The sequence below is a fragment of the Garra rufa genome, chromosome 8 (assembly GCF_049309525.1).
Source record: "Garra rufa chromosome 8, GarRuf1.0, whole genome shotgun sequence".
In the NCBI taxonomy this organism is placed as follows: Eukaryota; Metazoa; Chordata; class Actinopteri; order Cypriniformes; family Cyprinidae; genus Garra; species Garra rufa.
The window spans coordinates 17,899,066-17,919,474 of NC_133368.1; the positions used below are offsets into that span (position 1 = coordinate 17,899,066).

The 20,409-nt window shown below is 44.4% G+C and overlaps 1 protein-coding gene across 1 annotated transcript in view; it reads left to right on the forward strand.

Annotated features, from left to right (window-relative positions):
* The window catches only part of mylka (myosin, light chain kinase a), a 126,986-nt gene that overhangs the window by 19,184 nt on the left and 87,393 nt on the right, over positions 1-20,409 (forward strand). The window contains exon 2 of the mRNA XM_073845747.1: positions 19,587-19,743. Within this exon, the coding sequence (XP_073701848.1) occupies positions 19,588-19,743 (156 nt within the window). The 5' untranslated portion in view covers position 19,587. The remainder of the gene's footprint in view (positions 1-19,586; positions 19,744-20,409) is intronic.

Sequence of the window (20,409 nt, forward strand, 5' to 3'; positions counted from 1 at the left end):
TTCTTCATTTAAAATTTGATTTCGCAAATATACCATGTTATCTATGCAAACATTTAGATGAAGATACAGAACATGTATTTTTTACATGTAGTATGTCTCAATCTTTTTGGAAAGCTTGGCAAGACTGGTTGGTAGAGAAGCGTGTGGTTGCTGATAGTTTCACTCTAACCTTACATGATGTACTGTATGGAATAACCAAAGAATTCTCAGTTTTGTATGATTTAATTAATAATATTATGTTACTAGCAAAATTCTTTATACATAAATGTCGCTACTTTAAATCTCCTCCCCTGATGATAGTGTTTAAAAATGATCTAAAATGCTTTTCAGATGCCCTTAGCAAAATGAAAAATCCCAAGGCAGTAAAATTGTTTAATTTATTTGTATATTATAATTTGTTGTAATTCTATTTTCTGTATTATTATTTTTTTATTTTCATTTAATCTCTCTTACTTTATACTTGATTCTCTTTCTTGGAATATTTTATGTATTTTATTTAGATTATAATATGGTTCTATTGTGTTGAGCCTTCTTTACCAGATCTTTCTTTTGTATATGAAGCACTGCCATTCTGTTGTACTCAGATTTTGTATTCAATAAAAAAAAAAAAAAAAAAAAAAAATCAAAAGTTGGTCTGCCACTTAATTCAAATCGCGATATGGACTAGTGTCTATGAACATATATATATATATACATATGAAACATATGAAAACTGAAAGGCAAAAAGACCGTTTAAAATGAATCCTGCATGTTTCCGTTTGCCTCTATGTATTAATGGTGGAGACGTGTATATTTTTTTTTAACTACACGCGTATAGGCTACTGAAGCACGCGCGACGCTCCCGCTAATTTTTGGCATTTGCATCTCACATGAACAGTTAAACTCAATCTCCAAACCTACTGTGTCACTTTTACCGTTTCATTTGAGAAAGCATCATGTCATACTGTACACACAGAAACTCCACGGCAACCTGTCAAAATAAAAGTACGGTTTAACATGAAACAGAACAATATTAGTCCTGTATTACTTTTGTACAGTATAATGTAGGTGTTTATATATTCCTATTTATAAATCATATATATGTTTGCCAAAAATTAAAAAGGTTTATTTTTAATTTGATTAAAAATAAATAAATGTTTATGCTTTCATTTGATTATGAGAAAAATTAAAACAAGAATTTCAAAAAAAAAAAAAAGATTGTAGAGCCCTATTGTTCAAAATGTTAAAACAGAGAGTTTTGGACTTATTTTTTCACTGAAATGTTTTCGTTATTACACAAAGTAGGGTAAAGTACTGGGGAAAAAAATATGCTTCAAATAAAGAACTTTATATTGACCAGATTGTTAGTTAATCATTTACAAGTCAATATTGCCTATATGGACAGGGATTAAAAAATAAATAAAATAAAAAAGTAAAAAAAAATGTGATGCGGTTGAAAATTTGGGTGCACCTAACTTTTGTGCTGGTGCACCTAAGAAAAATAGGCGCACCAGTGCAACCAGTGCAAAAAGTTAGTCTAGAGCCCTGATAAATGTTCCTCTGATGTACCACTCTGCAAATTAGTCACAATAACGTTTCTTTATAATTGGCTATATTTGTTGCAAGTCTCATATGTAAAGCGCAACACTGCACTAATCGGGTCGGCGGCACCAGCGCGATCTTACTTTGTGATTACAGAGGAAAGAAATATAAATGTCTGCTTTATTTTATGTACTTCCACAATAACAAAACGTTACAAATTGCTTTTGTAAAAATACAGGGTGCGCTAGCAATTTATGTCCATGTGCAGCTTGAAAGGTCTACTTCAATAAAAGAATCGAAAACAAAATTGTGTTTATTTAATTCGTATAAATCCAACAAGAGGTAGTGTACAGTCTTTCCTGTGTGAGTTCATTATCTGTAGCCTACCATTGTGCTTGCACCCAGAGCCAGCGCAGGATGTGTGGCTTGTTCAGCTAAAGATATAATTTAATAATATATAATAAATAATATATAATTTGTATATAATCAGACTAAGTAGCAAGGCCGCCCAGGCATGTTAAACAAATATTAAAGCAATAAGCTCATTTGTTTTACCCATGAACAAAAATACGAAACATTGAGCTTAATTTTCGTTGTTCCGTTTCTCAAACAAAATGAAATAAATAATAATAGGCTACTCAAATTGTTATTATTATTATTATTTTTATTATAAAATCTTACTTAAGATAATCAATACAAAACGTCTCAGGTTACGTATGTAACCCTGGTTCCCTGAGGGAACGAGACACTGCGTCCTGAGACACTTTGGGGAACGCCATTGGCGGGCCGCACTCTGAGTCATGTCCAACGTCCAATGAGAAACGGGAGTGACGTCACAGGCGCGGTGACGTCATCGACCAGGAAGTATATAAGCACGTGCGTTTGAAGCTGGCGTCGGCTTATAGGAATGAAGCGAGCGCAGCAGGGATGCGGGAATTATGGTCCGAGACGCAGTGTCTCGTTCCCTCAGGGAACCAGGGTTACATACGTAACCTGAGACGTTCCCTTCCGGGAACTCTACACTGCGTCCTGAGACACTTTGGGGAACGAGGTATCAACGCCCCCATAATTTCCAAGGCCCTGCCCAGTTTTTGTCTGCTAGGCCAAGGGTGGAAAAGTTGTGTCTTGGTACACTTCAGCCTGGGAAACTTGCCAGGACATGAGTGATAATACATCTCTGTCTGTGGAGCCCACCAGACAAGAGGGAGAGAATGTACCTCGGCCCTCGGGCACACGAGGTTAGCATAATCCAGTGTCTGGAATACTTACCTGATGAGACACTATGGAAACTCCGCCTGGTGATCTTGCCAGGACGCGAGTGATAATGCATCTCTGTCTGTGATCAACCACCAGACAAGAGGGATAAATGAGCCTCGGCCCTCAGGCACACGAGGCTAGGGTTCTCAACCGCTGCCTGTCACAAGACCAGTGCAGGGGGAGAAAGGCTCCTCGGCCCTTGGGCACACGAGGAGAAGTGGTAGTCCTTTGTCTGCGCTACGGCCAGACCAAGAGGGACACAAGAAGTGCCTGGTGATCTTGCCAGGGCACTGGAATTCATCTCTGTCTGTGATCAACCACCGGACAAGAGGGATAAATGAGCCTCGGCCCTCAGGCACACGAGGCTAGGGTTCTCAACCGCTGCCTGTCACAAGACCAGTGCAGGGGGAGAAAGGCTCCTCGGCCCTTGGGCACACGAGGAGAAGTGGTAGTCCTTTGTCTGCGCTACGGCCAGAACAAGAGGGACACAAGAAGTGCCTGGTGAACGTGCCAGGACACTGGAATACCTCTCTGTCTGTGATCAACCACCAGACAAGAGGGATAAATGAGCCTCGGCCCTCAGGCACACGAGGCTAGGGTTCTCAACCGCTGCCTGTCACAAGACCAGTGCAGGGGGAGAAAGGCTCCTCGGCCCTCGGGCACACGAGGAGAAGTGGTAGTCCTTTGTCTGCGCTACGGCCAGAACAAGAGGGACACAAGAAGTGCCTGGTGGACCGCCAGGACACTAGAAAACATCTCTGTCTGTGATCAACCACCAGACAAGAGGAACACAGGCCTCGGCCCTCGGGCACGCGAGGCAGGATATCACACCTCTCGCCTGGAGGACTGCCAGGTCGAGAGGGTAGAAATCCTTTTCCTCCATAGAGGAAAGCGCCTAAGCACCTCTAGGCCTAGCAATGCTAGGGCTGAAGGACGACTGAGCCAGGAGTGACTCTGAGGTCTAGTTCGTAGAATCTGACGAACGTTAGAGGTGAGGACCAACCCGCCGCACTGCAGATGTCCTGGATCGGGACACCTGCCATCAGAGCTTTAGAGGCTGCAATGCCTCTATTTGAGTGAGCCTTGACTCCCATCGGGGATGGGAGACCAGAGGACTCGTAGGCAGTAGAGATGGCATCAATGATCCACTTACTGATAGTAGGCTTGGAAGCCGGGCACCCCCTCTTAGGGGGGCCGTAACAGACCAAAAGTTGCTCTGATTTACGCCACAGGGCAGCTCTGTGGACATAAGTGTCCAGTGCTCTTACTGGACACATTAAGTTATACTTCCTCTGGTCGTGCTCCACGAATGGAGGAGGGTAAAACGCTTGGAGCGTTATTGGCTGTGGTGTCGCTGATGGGACCTTGGGTACGTACCCAGCTCGTGGGTAAAGGAATGCTTTGGCCAACCCTGGGGCAAAGTCAATGTAAGAAGGGGCCACTGAAAGGGCCTGCAGGTCCCCGACTCTCTTGAGAGACGTTAGCGCCAGCAGCAGTGCTGTCTTTAGGGTAAGCATCCGATCGGAGGCCTCCTCCAGAGGCTCGAAGGGAGGCTTACACAGCGCCTCCAACACCACAGCTAAGTCCCATGTAGGGACTTTCGGTCTTGCACGAGGCCTCAGCCTGAGTGCACCGCGGAGGAAACGTGAGACCAGGGGGTTCTTGCCCACTGAAAGGCCGCCATGAAGGGCGTGGTAAGCCGATATAGCCGCCACGTACACCTTCAAGGTGGAGTGAGCTAACCCAGCGGACAAACGAGTTTGCAGGAACTCCAGCACTGTACCAACCGGGCAGTGGACTGGGTCTAAGCGGCGTTCATGACACCATGACGCAAACAGGTTCCACTTTAGGCCATAAAGTTTCCTCGTAGAGGGAGCTCTGGATTGAAGGATGGTCTCAACAACCTCGGTTGAGAGACCAGCTTCTATGAGTTGTGCCCCCTCAGGGGCCACACCCATAACTTCCACTTCTCTGGGTGGGGGTGGCATATTGCGCCCCCAGCCTGAGAAAGAAGATCGCTCCTGACAGGAATCTCCCATGGAGAGCCGTCGAGGAGGGCGATTATATCCGAGAACCATACTCGGGCCGGCCAGTACGGGGCTACTAGCAGCAGCCGTACTCCGTACCGGCGCACTCTTTCCAGAACTCCCGGGAGCAGAGCGATCGGGGGAAAAGCGTACAGACGAAGCCTCGGCCACGTCTGTACCATGGCATCCAGTCCGAGAGGAGCTGGAGGAACTAGAGAGTACCAAAGGGGACATTGCGATGTCTCCTGAGTCGCAAAGAGGTCCACTTGGGCTTGACCAAAGACTCTCCATATCTGCTTCACCACCTGAGGGTGAAGCATCCATTCCCCGGGCCTCAGCCCCTGCCTTGACAGGACGTCTGCTCCCACATTGAGACGTCCAGGAATGTGAACTGCTCTCAATGAGAGAAGCTTCCCTTGTGACCACAGGATGATCTGGCACGCCAGCTTGTATAAGGGGCGTGAACGCAGACCTCCCTGGTGGTTTATATAGTAGACCACCGCCGTGTTGTCTGTGCGGACCAGCACGTGACGGTTTCTCAGGTCTGGAAGGAAATGCTTCAGAGCCAGGAACACTGCCAACATTTCTAGGCAATTTATGTGCCAAGAGTGATGCCGGTCGTTCCATAGGCCTTGGGCGGAGCGGCCACTCATGACCGCTCCCCACCCGGTGAGGGATGCATCTGTCGCTAGCATGACGCGGCGGCAAGGAGCTCCCAGCGCTGGACCTTGTAATAGGAACCAGGGCTTTTTCCACATGACTAAGGCACGTAGGCAGCGCCGCGTGACCTTGATCTTGCGGAATGGGTTCCCCCTCGGGGAAAACCCTTTGGTTTTGAGCCACCACTGCAGTGGTCTCATGTGCAGCAGTCCAAGAGGTATCACGTTGGATGCAGCTGCCATAAGACCTAACAGTACTTGGAACTGTTTGACAGTGAGTAGCAGGCCTAGCTTGACCGCATTTGCTGCAGTAAGGATCGACTCGATCCGAGCAGGTGACAATCGTGCCTGCATCGTGGTCGAATCCCAGATTACACCTAGATAAGTGGTTCTCTGTAATGGAGACAGCACACTTTTCTTGGCGTTGAGTCTCAACCCCAGCTTTTTCATGTGAGCAAGAACAACATCTCGATGTTGAGCCGCTAACTGTTCTGAACTGGCTAGGATGAGCCAGTCGTCTATGTAGTTGAGTATGCGGATGCCCTGGAGTCGCAGTGGAGCCAGAGCAGCATCCACACACTTCGTGAAAGTTCGGGGAGAGAGCACTAGGCCGAACGGAAGAACTCTGTATTGGTAAGCTTTGCCCCTGAAAGCGAACCTGAGGAACTTCCGGTGTTGAGGAAGGATGGAGACGTGAAAGTATGCGTCTTTCAGATCTATCGTGACAAACCAGTCCTCGGACCTGATTTGAGACACGACCTGTCTGACAGTCAACATTTTGAACTTCAGTTTTCTTACTGAGAGGTTTAGCTGTCTGAGATCTAAAATGGGCCGCAGGCCCCCATCCTTCTTGGGAACAATGAAGTACCGGCTGTAGAACCCGGATTCTCTGTGTTGAGGAGGGACCACCTCGATGGCCTCCTTCCTCAGGAGAGTATTCACTTCCTGTTCCAATACCAGAGCCTGCTCGGGGCCTACCAGAGTAGGAAATACCCCGCTGAAAGGTGGCGGCTTGGCGCCGAATTGAATGCGATAGCCTTTCTCTACAGTACGCAGGACCCACATAGAAATATTTGGCAGTAGTTTCCACGCTGCCAGAAATTCTACTAAGGGAACCAGCCTCTCGAGACTGGTCTCTGGGTTTATTAGAGGAGCTAACTTGGTGACCTGTAGCAGCGAACTGGCAGGATGCACCTGAAGTGAGCGCTCTAGAGACCCCCGTGGGGGTGGCGAACTCTCTGGTTCCGCTACGTTTCCGGGCGGAAGGACCAGAGAATGATGTTCGCGGGAGACTGCCGCGCCCTGTAACACCGGCAGGGTTAGCTGACGAATCTCCTGAGGGCCCCGAAGAGAGGTGGTCACCGTACTCCTCAGAGGCGGTGAAGCACCTAAGTCTTCGAGAGGGGCTGCCCTCATTGGCCCTGGGCCACGACCATCAGGGCCGTTTAGCCGCGGCCCTCTTAGACTGTAGGACGACCCTCAGGTCCGGCCTAGTCTTAGAGGACCCCGGCTTGGAGTGTTGCTGAGCCCGCCCTCTAGGCTTAGCCGGAGGGGTGCGGGTAGCAACACTCCTTTTTTGTGAACCCCGGTGCGAGGAGCTAGCTTGCGGCTGGGGCTGCTCCCGTCCAGCAGCCCCAGAGGAGTAAGTGCGGCGAGGAAGAAACCGCTGGAACGCCGCTGCCTGCCTGCGGGCCTCCTGGTGTCTGCTGACAACAGTGTCCACAGAGTCACCGAAGAGGCCAAGGGGCTGCAGGGGGGCGTCCAGGAGCGTGACCCTGTCCTTCTCCTTCATGTCGGACAGGGTCAACCAGAGATGCCTCTCCACGGCCACCAAGGCTGCCATAGACCACCCAATGGCACGGGCGGTCTCCTTGGTGGCGCGGAGCGCCAGGTCTGCGGTCCTGCGCATCTCTGTGACGCTCACTTCCTCACCGTCACTAAACTCCTTCAGCAGGTCGGCCTGGTATGCCTGGAGCACAGACATGGTGTGTAGGCAACCACCAGCCTGACCTGCTGCCGCATATGCCTTACCCATTAGACCAGACGTGATCTTTAGTGGCCTGGTGGGTAAGGACGGAGCCTTCAAGGACGATGCCAGGCCGGGAGACAGATAGCTCGCTAGTGTCTGCTCGACCTGGGGCATCGCCCTGTAACCGTATTCCTCCATCCCCCCCACATTACCGTAGTAATCAGAGGTGGGGGAGAAGAGACGCGAGGAATACGGTTTTTCCCACGATCTCCTGATCTCTTTGTGGAGATCGGGGGAAAAAGGAAGGCTCCGTTTGGGAGGTGCTGGCTTTGCCCGCAGGAAGCGCTCATCGAGCCTGCTTCCCTGCGGTTCATGGTCTTGTGCTGGTGGCCAACTGATGTTAAGCTTGGCCACCGCGCTAGTCAGCACCTCCACTAGCTCCTCGTATTGGGGTGAATGGGGGGGCGGTTGTGGGGTGTCAACGCTCTCAACATCAACCTCCTCGGAGGAAGACAGAAGGAGCGCTGACTCCTCCTCTTGGGGGGAAGGAACCGCAGAGCGGGCTTCCTCATCCAAGAGGAGGTCATACGATCCGCTGGGTGAGGAGAGAGATAGGGGATCACCCGTCTCAACTCCCTCCAGCAGATCTACCTGCGAGCCCCATGAGTGCAGCTGCCGCTCCGCCTCAGCGGAAGCGGGGCCAGACCCACGGGGAACGCTAGTGAAAGCCCCCTCCTCAAAGAGGGCTTTCCGGGAACGGAGCAACCGCAGCGGCATTCGCTCGCACTGCGGGCAGCCAACCCCCTCAAGGGCTGACCTAGCATGCTCCGCTCCCAAGCAGACCACACATAGATCGTGTGTATCCCCACCAACAATGAAACGTTGGCAGGGAGGGACACACTTTCTATGTGGCTGCTCAACCGCTCTTTTAGCTTTAAAAGATCGTTTTCCCCCTTTTGGCATACTGCTCAAATAAAAGTGGTGCAATTTGGCACGAAAAAACAGCAGTAAAATCAGACAGACAAAGACACAGAGCGCTCTCGCTGAATGACAAAAGCTGACGCCAGCTTCAAACGCACGTGCTTATATACTTCCTGGTCGATGACGTCACCGCGCCTGTGACGTCACTCCCGTTTCTCATTGGACGTTGGACATGACTCAGAGTGCGGCCCGCCAATGGCGTTCCCCAAAGTGTCTCAGGACGCAGTGTAGAGTTCCCGGAAGGGAACTATTAATTCTGAATAATCAACTTTTTGATTGATTTAACAGCAAATCGAAATACGAGCAGAAATAAATAAACAGAATTCATAATAAAAATAATAATAGGCCTAATAATAATAATAATAATAATAGCTTATTATTATTTCGTTTTGTTTGAGAAATGGAAAAACAAAATTAAGCTAGATTTTTTGTATTTTCTTTCTGCATGATGGGACAGACAGTAAAGACAGGCTGAGTTGAAAAGTGGCTTTTCATTGCCGCCCACACACACAAATATTAAAGCATAAGCACTCTTTTTACCCATGGACAAACAATACTAAAACTGATTTTTTTTTTTTCATTAATTTTGTCAATTTTTCAAACAGAACGAAATTATCATTATCATAATACAATCAAGCAGAAGGAGAAGCAGACGCTGGAAACCAGAGTAAAATAAAACACTGAAATTTAAAGGAAAGAAAACAAAACAAATTGCTTGGAGCTGACAAAAAACATGAAGTAACGTTAACGACGGACACTGGGGTGTGAACTGACACAGACTTAAATACACAACAAACAGGGCGTGGTTACAAAACAAGATAACAGGATGACGAGGGGGAAATACAAATATGGGCATGACTGAACCAAAAGAACATGAACCAAAAAGGGGGAGACAAGGACTAAACCATTTGAATAGGAAACATGGGGGGGGGGGGGGGACACTAGGAAAACAGAACAGGACATAATGCTGACATAGTCATCCAAATAATATTCCAAGCTCAGAGTCGATTATTCAGAAATAACAGTTTTGATCTGATCATCTTAAATCCTCTGGGTCTGAGGGCAGTTATTGTAGATAGATTGGAGATTAATCCTAATAAACATGCCGCTACAATTGAAACCATTACATTAAAATTATTAAAACAGTGTATTTCTATATAACTTCGGCAGCGTGCAGATCCTCCTTTCAGGACTGTGGCGAAGGCAGCGCGAACAAACCCTTAGCTCGCTCACATAATATAATCATATCATCTATAGGAACATCAGATCGTTTTTATGACATAATATAATGTCGTTATTACGAGAAAAAGATGTCGTTTTAACGAGAAAATTATGTCGTTTTAACTAGAAAAGATCTCATTACGAGAAAAGATGTCATTTTAACGAGGAAAGATGTCGTTTTAACGAGAAAAGATCTCGTTATTACGAGAAAAGATGTCGTTTTAACTAGAAAACATGTCGTTTTAAGGAGAAAAGATCTCGTTATTATGAGAAAAGATGTCGTTTTAACGAGAAAAGATCTCGTTTTAACGAAAAAATGTTGTTTTAACGAGAAAAGATCGTTATTACGAGAAAAGATGTCATTTTAATGAGAAAAGATCACGTTATTACGTGAAAAGATCTCGTTATTACGAGAAAAGATGTAATTTTAACAAGAAAAGATGTCATTTTAATGAGAAAAGATCTTGTTATTACGAGAAAAGATGTCGTTTTAATGAGAAAAGATCTCGTTATTACGTGAAAAGATCTCGTTATTACGAGAAAAGATGTAATTTTAACAAGAAAAGATCTCGTTATTACGAGAAAAGATGTCGTTTTAACAAGAAAAGATCTCGTTATTACGTGAAAAGATCTCGTTATTACGAGAAAAGATGTCGTTTTAACTAGAAAACATGTCGTTTTAAGGAGAAAACATCTCGTTATTATGAGAAAAGATGTCGTTTTAACGAGAAAAGATCTCGTTTTAACGAAAAAAAATTTGTTTTAACGAGAAAAGATCTTGTTATTACGAGAAAAGATGTCGTTTTAATGAGAAAAGATCTCGTTATTACGTGAAAAGATCTCGTTATTACGAGAAAAGATGTAATTTTAACAAGAAAAGATCTCGTTATTACGAGAAAAGATGTCGTTTTAACGAGAAAAGATATGTGTGTGGCAGCAATGCGTCACCGTAGACTACAATACATTTTACAAACGTGTTCTAAAATCACCAAAATATCAAACATGATGTTTGATATCAGTATAATCTAAAAAAAAGTTGTCTAGGAAAATCATACACTACATGGTTTTCTATGAAATCAGTCAACTCCAACTGCTAGTATCTGCAGACTGGGTCTGACTTTTAGCCAACTAGTGTTGACTCATCCAGATTGCAGATTGCAAAACTCTATGTAAATTTAATATAATCATATAGTTCAGACTTAATGTTGTAATTCTAATTTGTACTAAAGCCTAATTTGGCTTTAATTTTGACTGAGAACAGGACTTTTACTTGCCAATGCAAAAGGAGGTCTGTAACAGGTGAAAAAAGCTATACATTAGCATCCCTCATCATCGTTGCTTGTCTGAAAGTGCTGGATTTGAGTTCTGGACCCATATAACTTTTTGACCCAGTCACATAAATGCCATGTGACAGAAAAATAACATCATGGCTGCATTTGAAAACCTAAGCAGCCACCTTGTTGCCTTGCTGTCTTATCCAGCAATGACGTACTTTGCAGGCAGTGTTTGCGCAAGGCACCTCACGAAACTGATTTTGGACATGCTTCTGAGACAGCGAGACAAAATATAACTGGCTTGGTGATGTCTAAGCGAATATTTAATTACTATAATACTATTTTCTCACTAGAAAAGTGTTCAGAAAAATACATTTAGACACAAACTGACCACCACAGGTACAGGATTGTGGGATATCAAAGGCAACGAAGGATACATCTATGCTGCCTTCAAAAATCAACTAGATAAAGTTATCTCAGGACATGTGGAGGTTGTTTGCACCCTTTTTTCTCATTTCTTCTTTGTCTTTAATTTCATTTGATGCTGCCAGAAAAACACTCAATTTCCTTATAGTTGGGTTTTTAAGATTTGTTATTCAGAGGTAGAAGCCAATTGTGAGGGGATATCAAGTCTTGTTAGGGCAGTTGTTTTTTTGTCTGTCCAAACACAGAGACTAACAATGAGAATATTTAGTTTTTGTTTTGGAAACAGTGATTTTTGCATTTCTGTTGTTAAGTTATGCCATCCATCTAGTGCAGAGTGGGCCAGCATTGGTCCTGGAGAGCCAAAGTCCTACAGAGTTTTGCTCCAATCTTGATAAAAATTCACCTGACTGTAGATTTTAACTAATCTGTATGCTGCGTTCCAGAGAACTCAAAATTCAGATTTTTCCCACCTCCTATTGAAAATAAAGTCTAACGCTGCTTGAAATCAGACATCTGACCTGTAGAACTCAGGGCAGATCGATCAACTCTGTTGAAAAAAACAGCATATGCTGGTAAGGTCCTTGACCGGCTAAGGACCAGCATAAACCAGCATAAACCAGCTAAGGCTTAGCTTAGGGTTAGAGCTAAATTCTGCAGGGCTGTGGCTCTCCAGGACTGAAGTTGGCTGAGATGCTGGGATAGACTCCAGCATCCCTGCTTGACCCTACATTGGACAAGCAAATGGACACCCTAAAGTAATACAGCAGCATTCTTTCATGCACCCAACTGTTTCCCTGCTGTATTTTGAATCATTCTGGTGTGATATGGAGATGCATATGACAGTGGAGAGTGTATGATTTTGTAGTCATAGACTACATTTGTACTAACATAAAAAATGACATTTTATATCTGAGAAACAAATTATTATTGTATTATTGTAAGTATGATCTTATAGTCATAAACAGGCATGCTTTGTATGCATTATACAATACATGTTGTCTAAACATTCTTAGACTATCATTCTGTGTTACAGTGTAAACACTATTACTTTTATATCGCATCATTTTCTAGAACATTAAAAAAAAAAACATCCTGGCATCGTGAGACATTTATATGCAATTAAATGAAATGTACTTCACTTGATGTAGTCAGGAATTATAGTTTGGAAAAAAAGTCTAACTAGTAAAATGTGTACAAGTTATATTACAGTAACACATTAACAGTAAATGCAAGTACCCAGCTAGAACATTATCCACTCAACATTTTAATATAGATTTAATCGGGAAGCTTCCCACTGGACATTGGATGTGGACTCTAATGTTGCTCAGATGTTTTGGTTGAAAGTAAAAACCCAACCTTTGTTTGATCATGATAAAGCTCCAACTTAATTAAATAACTCCAAAAACAGAATGGTCAGCTTCACTTATTATAAACCAGATTGACTTTATTTCTGCCATACATTTACAAAATGTATTATTGAGATTAACAGTTTAGATGTTGATGTCTGTTTGAAAATAAGTGTTTGTTTTGACTCTTGCCTTTCAGGCGCTTTTCTCTTTCTGCTGTAACTACATTTGCTATGGTAAAAAGGGCAAGAGAAATATCACCAGATTATGTTGGCTTTTAGTTCAGATAGTTCAGTCTTGTGAAATACATGTTGTTTATTATAACATTGCAATGGTTCTACAGTCATTAAAATTCATCAAATTTTGTCACACAAACATCAAGAATTGGTGTATGAATCTCAACAATGGTGATATGCTTCATGCTGCAATTTATTCTGGGTGCATCATACAAAACTCATCCAGAGCTCCCAGAATGCATTAAGGCATGAAGTATGTCACCATTGTTGAGATTCATACACTGATTCTTGATGTCTGTGTGTGTAAAAACAATCATTAATTTAAAGCGATTTGTGAACAATGTGTTTGAAAATTTGAAGTAATTATGTATTGTGTGTCTAGAAGACCACTGGATTTTATGTTGTCGCAATACATAATTAAAGTCACTAATATGACATTATTATAGATTGGACTACAGATAAGAGCAGTTGACCAGATCACTACATGATGATGTCATTGGCACCAGCATATTGCCAGAATCATCTGACCACATGTGGTCTTGTTGCTTTAATCATAACAAACATGGTTATAGCAGCAAGAGAAAAACATTAAGTCAAGAGTCAAATTGCCCAACTAAAGCAAACACTTCTCCCCATAATGGTGACATCAAATCAAACTATTACTTTCAAACAGACATCAACCTCCAAACCTGTTAATCCCAATAAAAACTTGTGTAAATGTATGACAGAAATAAAGTAAATCTGGTTTATAATAAGTGAAGCTGATAATGCAGTTTTTTTGTGATATTTGATGACGCTGAAGCTTGACATCAAACAGAGATTGGATTTTCACTTCCAAACTAAATTTTAACGAAACATCTAGTGTGGTGGGAAGCTTTAATTGAATGTTAGAGGATAATGTTCTAACATTGTTATCAGTAAACATTTATAGAATGTTTTTAAAGAATTTTATCCTACCTTTTAGCAGAACATTCTGGGAACTAAAATAAAACTTGCCGCTGAAAACATTCCCAGAACATTAAACATTCCTAGCTGGGTAGGCTAATAAAAGAAAGACTTACTCATGTAAATGTCTCCTTCTTCTGATCGAGGTAAATATAAGTCTTAATCCTCACAGTGCGCCTTCTTCCAGAAACAAACAGTAACCAAGATGAACTTGAAGAAATGTCTCGCTGCTTTGTTTGCGGTGATGTGGGCGTTTACCTCCCGCACTTTTCACGTGGCCAATTATAATATGAAAGCGAAAGTAGCTTGTGGGAGTGATCAAATTAAAAATAATTAGCTCCAACTGGATAGACTGGACATTGCGTTGGTTTCATATGGAATACTTTATCGCAGAATATTTGTTTTCGATAACACTTCATTTAAATACTGTAAATTTCAAACTTTCTCTAGATACATCTCTCATGTCTCTGTGTCGCGTATTCACTGAGTTTCAGTTCATTTTAATGACGCGTTTCTGAATGAAGATCACAGAGACCAACACGGCAGACAGGACACCCTGTTTGTTTTCTTTATTTTGCAAAAGCACAATGTTTTTGTTATTATGAGTGTATACAAATAAAAGTAGACACTTTACAGATTCGATTGATGTATTTGTCACGTTGAGTAATCGGAGATCTGGGTCCAAACGCGGGTAAGTATTTTTATTAACAAAAGAGAAAATAACAGAACAAAAGGCCAACACGGCACACACGACTAAACTAAAAACACAAAGCAAACAGAACAGAAAACACGGTCTTGAGCCAGGGTAAAACACAGAAACAAGATTACAAGACATCAGACTACAATACCAACAGAAAACAATGCAACCAGGACGAGTGGTGGGAAAGGGGAGACTAATATAGTGCTAGGTGATGGGAGACAGCTGTGTGATCAGAGAATGACAGGTGTGTGTGATGAGACAGGTGTGCACAATTGGTGGAGTGGGGTGCGGGAGAAAGGGAGACAGTGACCTCTGGTGGGGAATGGAAAACACACAGCCCAGAGTCATGACAGTACCCCCTCCTCAAGGAACGGCTACCAGACGTTCCACAAGGCCGAGAAAAAAAATCTGGAGGGAGGAGGAACGGGGGAAGGCGAATCAGGGGGAGGGATGGCGGGCCAGGCCCGTGCAGCGGAGTCACGTGAGCGGACCTCACCGCCAGAGGAACGCGAGCTGGCCTCGCCGCCAGAGGAACATCAGCGGACGCTGCCGCCTGAGGAACTTCAGCTGGCCTCGCTGCCAGAGGAGCGTCTGCGGCCGCCGCCGCCAGAGGAGCGTGAGCTGGCCTCGGCGCCAGAGGAACGTGAGCTGGCCTCGGCGCCAGAGGAACATGAGCTGGCCTCGGCGCCAGAGGAACGTGAGCTGGCCTCGGCGCCAGAGGAACATCAGCGGACACCGCCGCCAGAGGAACGCGAGCTGGCCTCGCTGCCAGAGGAACGTCAGCGGTCACCGCCGCGTCAGGAACAGAGAGAGCGGTCACCGCCGCGTCCGGAACAGAGAGAGCGGTCACCGCCGCGTCCGGAACAGAGAGAGCGGTCACCGCCGCGTCCGGAACAGAGAGAGCGGTCACCGCCGCGTCCGGAACAGAGAGAGCGGTCACAGCCGCGTCAGGAACAGAGAGAGCGGTCACCGCCGCGTCCGGAACAGAGAGAGCGGTCACCGCCGCGTCAGGAACAGAGAGAGCGGTCACCGCCGCGTCCGGAACAGAGAGAGCGGTCACCGCCGCGTCCGGAACAGAGAGAGCGGTCACCGGCGCGTCAGGAACAGAGAAAGCGGTCACCGGCGCGTCAGGAACAGAGAGAGCGGTCACCGGCGCGTCAGGAACAGAGAGAGCGGTCACCGCCGCGTCCGGAACAGAGAGAGCGGTCACCGCCGCGTCAGGAACAGAGAGAGCGGTCACCGCCGCGTCCGGAACAGAGAGAGCGGTCACCGCCGCGTCAGGAACAGAGAGTGCAGTCGTCTCTGCGTCAGGAACAGAGAGAGCGGTCACCGCCGCGTCAGGAACAGAGAGAGCGGTTGTCTCTGCATCAGGATCAGAGAGTGCAGTCGTCTCTGCGTCAGGAACAGAGAGAGCGGTCACCGCCGCGTCAGGAACAGAGAGAGCGGTTGTCTCTGCGTCAGGAACAGAGAGTGCAGTCGTCTCTGCGTCAGGAACAGAGAGAGCGGTCACCGCCGCGTCAGGAACAGAGAGAGCGGTTGTCTCTGTGTCAGGAACAGAGAGTGCAGTCGTCTCTGCGTCAGGAACAGAGAGAGCGGTCGTCTCCACCCCCACCGCAAAGCAGGGGCGCTTCCGCATAGCCTCTGCGATACGAGCATCCACCGCCAGGCAGGCGTGGATGTACTCAAACCGTGCGGCCGACGCCGCCTCGAAAGACATCCCCTCCGTCTTGGGAGCAGAGGGAATGGTCGCCGCCCCCAAGCGGGGGACTGTCGCCTCAAAAAAAAAATAAATTCTTCCCCGCTGGACCCATTTGTGCTGGTTGCATTCTGTCACGTTGAGTAATCGGAGATCTGGGTCCAAACGCGGGTAAGTATTTTTATTAACAAAAGAGAAAATAACAGAACAAAAGGCCAACACGGCACACACGACTAAACTAAAAACACAAAGCAAACAGAACAGAAAACACGGTCTTGAGCCAGGGTAAAACACAGAAACAAGATTACAAGACATCAGTCTACAATACCAACAGAAAACAATGCAACCAGGACGAGTGGTGGGAAAGGGGAGACTAATATAGTGCTAGGTGATGGGAGACAGCTGTGTGATCAGAGAATGACAGGTGTGTGTGATGAGACAGGTGTGCACAATTGGTGGAGTGGGGTGCGGGAGAAAGGGAGACAGTGACCTCTGGTGGGGAATGGAAAACACACAGCCCAGAGTCATGACAGTATTGCTCCTATCTGTAAGATCAGAAATGAGTAATTAAAGGTTCCTTTTGGAGTTATCAGAGAAACTGCCACAAACCACGCCGGCACGTTTGTCGACCCCAGAGGGTTAAGTTCAGCCTCACATAGAATCTGTGCCCACAGTACTCTATCCACCTTATTTTTCAACACGGAAGTGAGCTTAAGGGCGAAAGTTCCGATTCAATAGCCGCTATAGGAAATAACCAGAAGAATAACAACGTGAATTAAATAGTAAAACTGTTTGCACAGTTAGGGGCAGTCATGGCCTAATGGTTAGAGAGTCGAATTTGTAACCTAAAGGGTGTGGGTTCAAGTCTCGGTACCTGCAGAGATTGTAGGTGAGGGGAGTGAATGACCCACCCTTAAATACCATGACTGAGACCCTTGAACAAGGCACCAAACCCGGTCCCTGGTTGCTACAGCAAGACATTGCTGCCAACTGCTCTGGGTGTGTGTGTGTGCATTTGGATAGGTTAAATGCAAAGCACAAATTCTGAGTATGGGAGACCATCCGTTCCCTTTTAGGATAATACTTTAAAATAATATGGTAAGACACACCAATTTGCCATATCAAGCAGCAACACAAGCTGTTTTGTACCACTAAAAATAGCTGGACACTGATGAGACCAGAAGCCAGACCCATAAAAATGTACAAATGGCTGCACCACACCCATTCTTATGGGAAACATAAGGTGGATAGCTCATTTAAATTTGTAATAGAATTCTTACCGGAGTCTTTGTGTAGTCTGGAGATGTTTCTGTTTGCTGAACTGAATTTAGGGAATGTTGGACTCCTATGCCATAAGGAGTACTGGATTTGATTACAAACCCAAATAAGAATGCCCTCTTTCAATATATATAAATATAAATGTAAAATGTTCAGTCCCATTGTGTGTTCTTGGCCCTAAAAGTACATAGTTGACTTACAATTGGTTGGTTAATTAATATAATTACCACAAATCACTTTGAACGAGCTTGAGTATTAGTTGAGAACAGGCTGAAGGTGGATCAGTGGACCGTATCAAGAGTTCAGCATAACACTGGTCTGTATGTGAGTGTTGTACAAAAGAAGCCATTACTCAAAAACAGCCATGTGAAAGCATGTCTGGAGTCTGCCAATAAGCACGGTGGTGAAAAATCTGGACAGAGAGAAGGAGAGAGAAGAAAAGCCCATCAAACATCCAGCTGTATTTACGTATCCTGTGAGGTTGCATGTCTTGCATGTCTTGCATGTCTTGCATGCATGCTGCACTCTGTCACTTCTGAACCCTTTAATTAATGGTATAAAGCATCCTCTCGTCAGATCCAGATGAAGGAATAACTAAGACGTGGTGAATGATTAAGGGTGCGTTTACACTGGAGCTTTTGATCCAAGTCTGTTTGTTATCATGGTTAAGTTTGTTTTGGTTGGTATAAAAGCAGTCTTCAGAACTCAGATGCTAGTCACTCATGGTGGTAGTCAATTGATTACACTGATTATCCAAATGAATAAAGTGTAAAAACATCCTCTGTGTAAAGTCTTGAGTGGAGTGTTGACCACTCACCACGACAGGCTAATGTGTTCAGCCTGGAGGGTGGTCGCCCCATGTGTTACAATCTGTAAACCTCCTAAAGAGGAAACGGCTGTGTTTTCACTTGACCTGTATTTGAGCGTGCTTGTGCTTGTATGTGTAAAATAAGTACATTTGTCATGGTATTGCCTGTCCACTGGATTGAGGGTACCATATGGTTACACTTTGACTCAAAGGTCAAATGTGACACAGCTCTTTTTACTCCATGCTCATGAATCAGCTTAAATTGTCACTCGTAAAGGGGTTTTCGACCTTTTAAGGGTAGATGCAGATTTATGTACAACATTTAAAGTATCAAAAATTGTATCACTTGGTCTTTTGTCAACTAGATTGTTGGATAATGAAGTAAAGTTCACATCTAAACTAGAATACTAGATAATATAATATTAAGGTATCATTGTTACAGTGTAATTATACATGTAAGTACTGAGTAATATTAATTAACTACACTATATGGTTAGGGTTAGGATTAGGGTTTGGTTTAGGGTTACTTGCATGTAATTATGCATATTATTATAATAGTAAGTATACATGTAACGTGTAACAATGAAACCTTAAAATAAAGTGTTACCAATTTATAACATGTGCTTGTTGCTAGTTTTAGTAAATTGTGACATCTTTGTCCCACTAGCATCACTAAAACAAATGACTTTTCAAATGGCGTCTCCAAACACTTCTCCATGTACCACTGACTAAACCTATCAATGAATCACTTATAATTGTGTCTTCACATTAAGCTGCAACGAGAAAGGAAACCTCCTAAAGAGACAACAGTTGTGTACGACAACAAATACATTCATTAACTAAAAAAAAAAAAAAAAAAAACCTTAAAAAAATCATATGACTCCCTATACAGAAAATGCATTAGACGCTCTAGAGGCCCGATCAAAAGCATGGACATATATGGTTCTACATTCTATGTGTGAACATGAAGAATTTAGTATAGGTCATATGACAATCCAGAAACTCATTGAAGGGATCATTCATGTTAAAAATGTACTGAACCTGTCTATATAAACTACAATCATTTCATGCATTTTTAATGCATTCCTTGTCATTTCAGTGAGAATGTATTGCATTGTACTTGTGCAAAAAACACCTTTATTTTTTAATTTTACACTTTATTTTTGCATTAAGCACAATTTCAAGAACTTAAGTGAAATTGCATTGAAACTCAAAACTCTTGTGTTGTTCATGTGTTTGCAGAATGATGGGTGATGTTCAGCTTGTTACGGGGTCTCATGTCTCCAAGACGACTCTGACTCTGGGAAGAGGTTCCCCCAGCAAAGAGCCCCCCGTCTTTACTCTCCCACCACGTAATACCCGTGTCTGCCAAGGGGGTACCGCACGCCTTCAAGGGAAGGTGAGAGATATTCTTCATAGCCATCCTAGTCAGCCAGAAACTGATCCTCAGTAGTGTAATGAAGCAGACACTGTGTCTGCCAATGAATTTCATTCAGGACTCCCAACAATAATCTATTTTAGACTCTAGCACTATTCCAAAACACAGAGAGCTGCCTTGCTGTCTACTGCACATATAGACAGCTGGCAGTTGTGAACGGATGGCCCTGTTTTTCTAAGAGTTTACAAAAATATGTGACCCTTCTTTTGAAATGTCAAGCTTTCCTCCCTTGTCCTTAGCTGATAGCAGAGAAATATTAAATATTATGTAAGATTATATGATGAGTTTTTCTTTTGAAGATCCTTATCAGGCAAACATCTGTGTTTCATTATGCTCTGACAGTGGATTGAGGGCAGGAAGAGGTGCATTTGGACACTTCCTGGCGGTCTCTGACTGACACAGCAGGCAAATACAGGAGAAACTCCAGTAATATATGCTATAACTGTTAAAGCTGTGTGTGCTGTCTGAGGCCAGGGAGAAGGAGAGAGTCTGAGGGAGTAAACTTCAGAATTCAGGCACTTTTTGTGGTACATGAATAATATCTCAAATCATGCAGAAAGAGTGTTTCACACTTGAACTAGTTAACCCTGGTTCATTCTAATCCCCAGATTAATGGAATACTGGGTT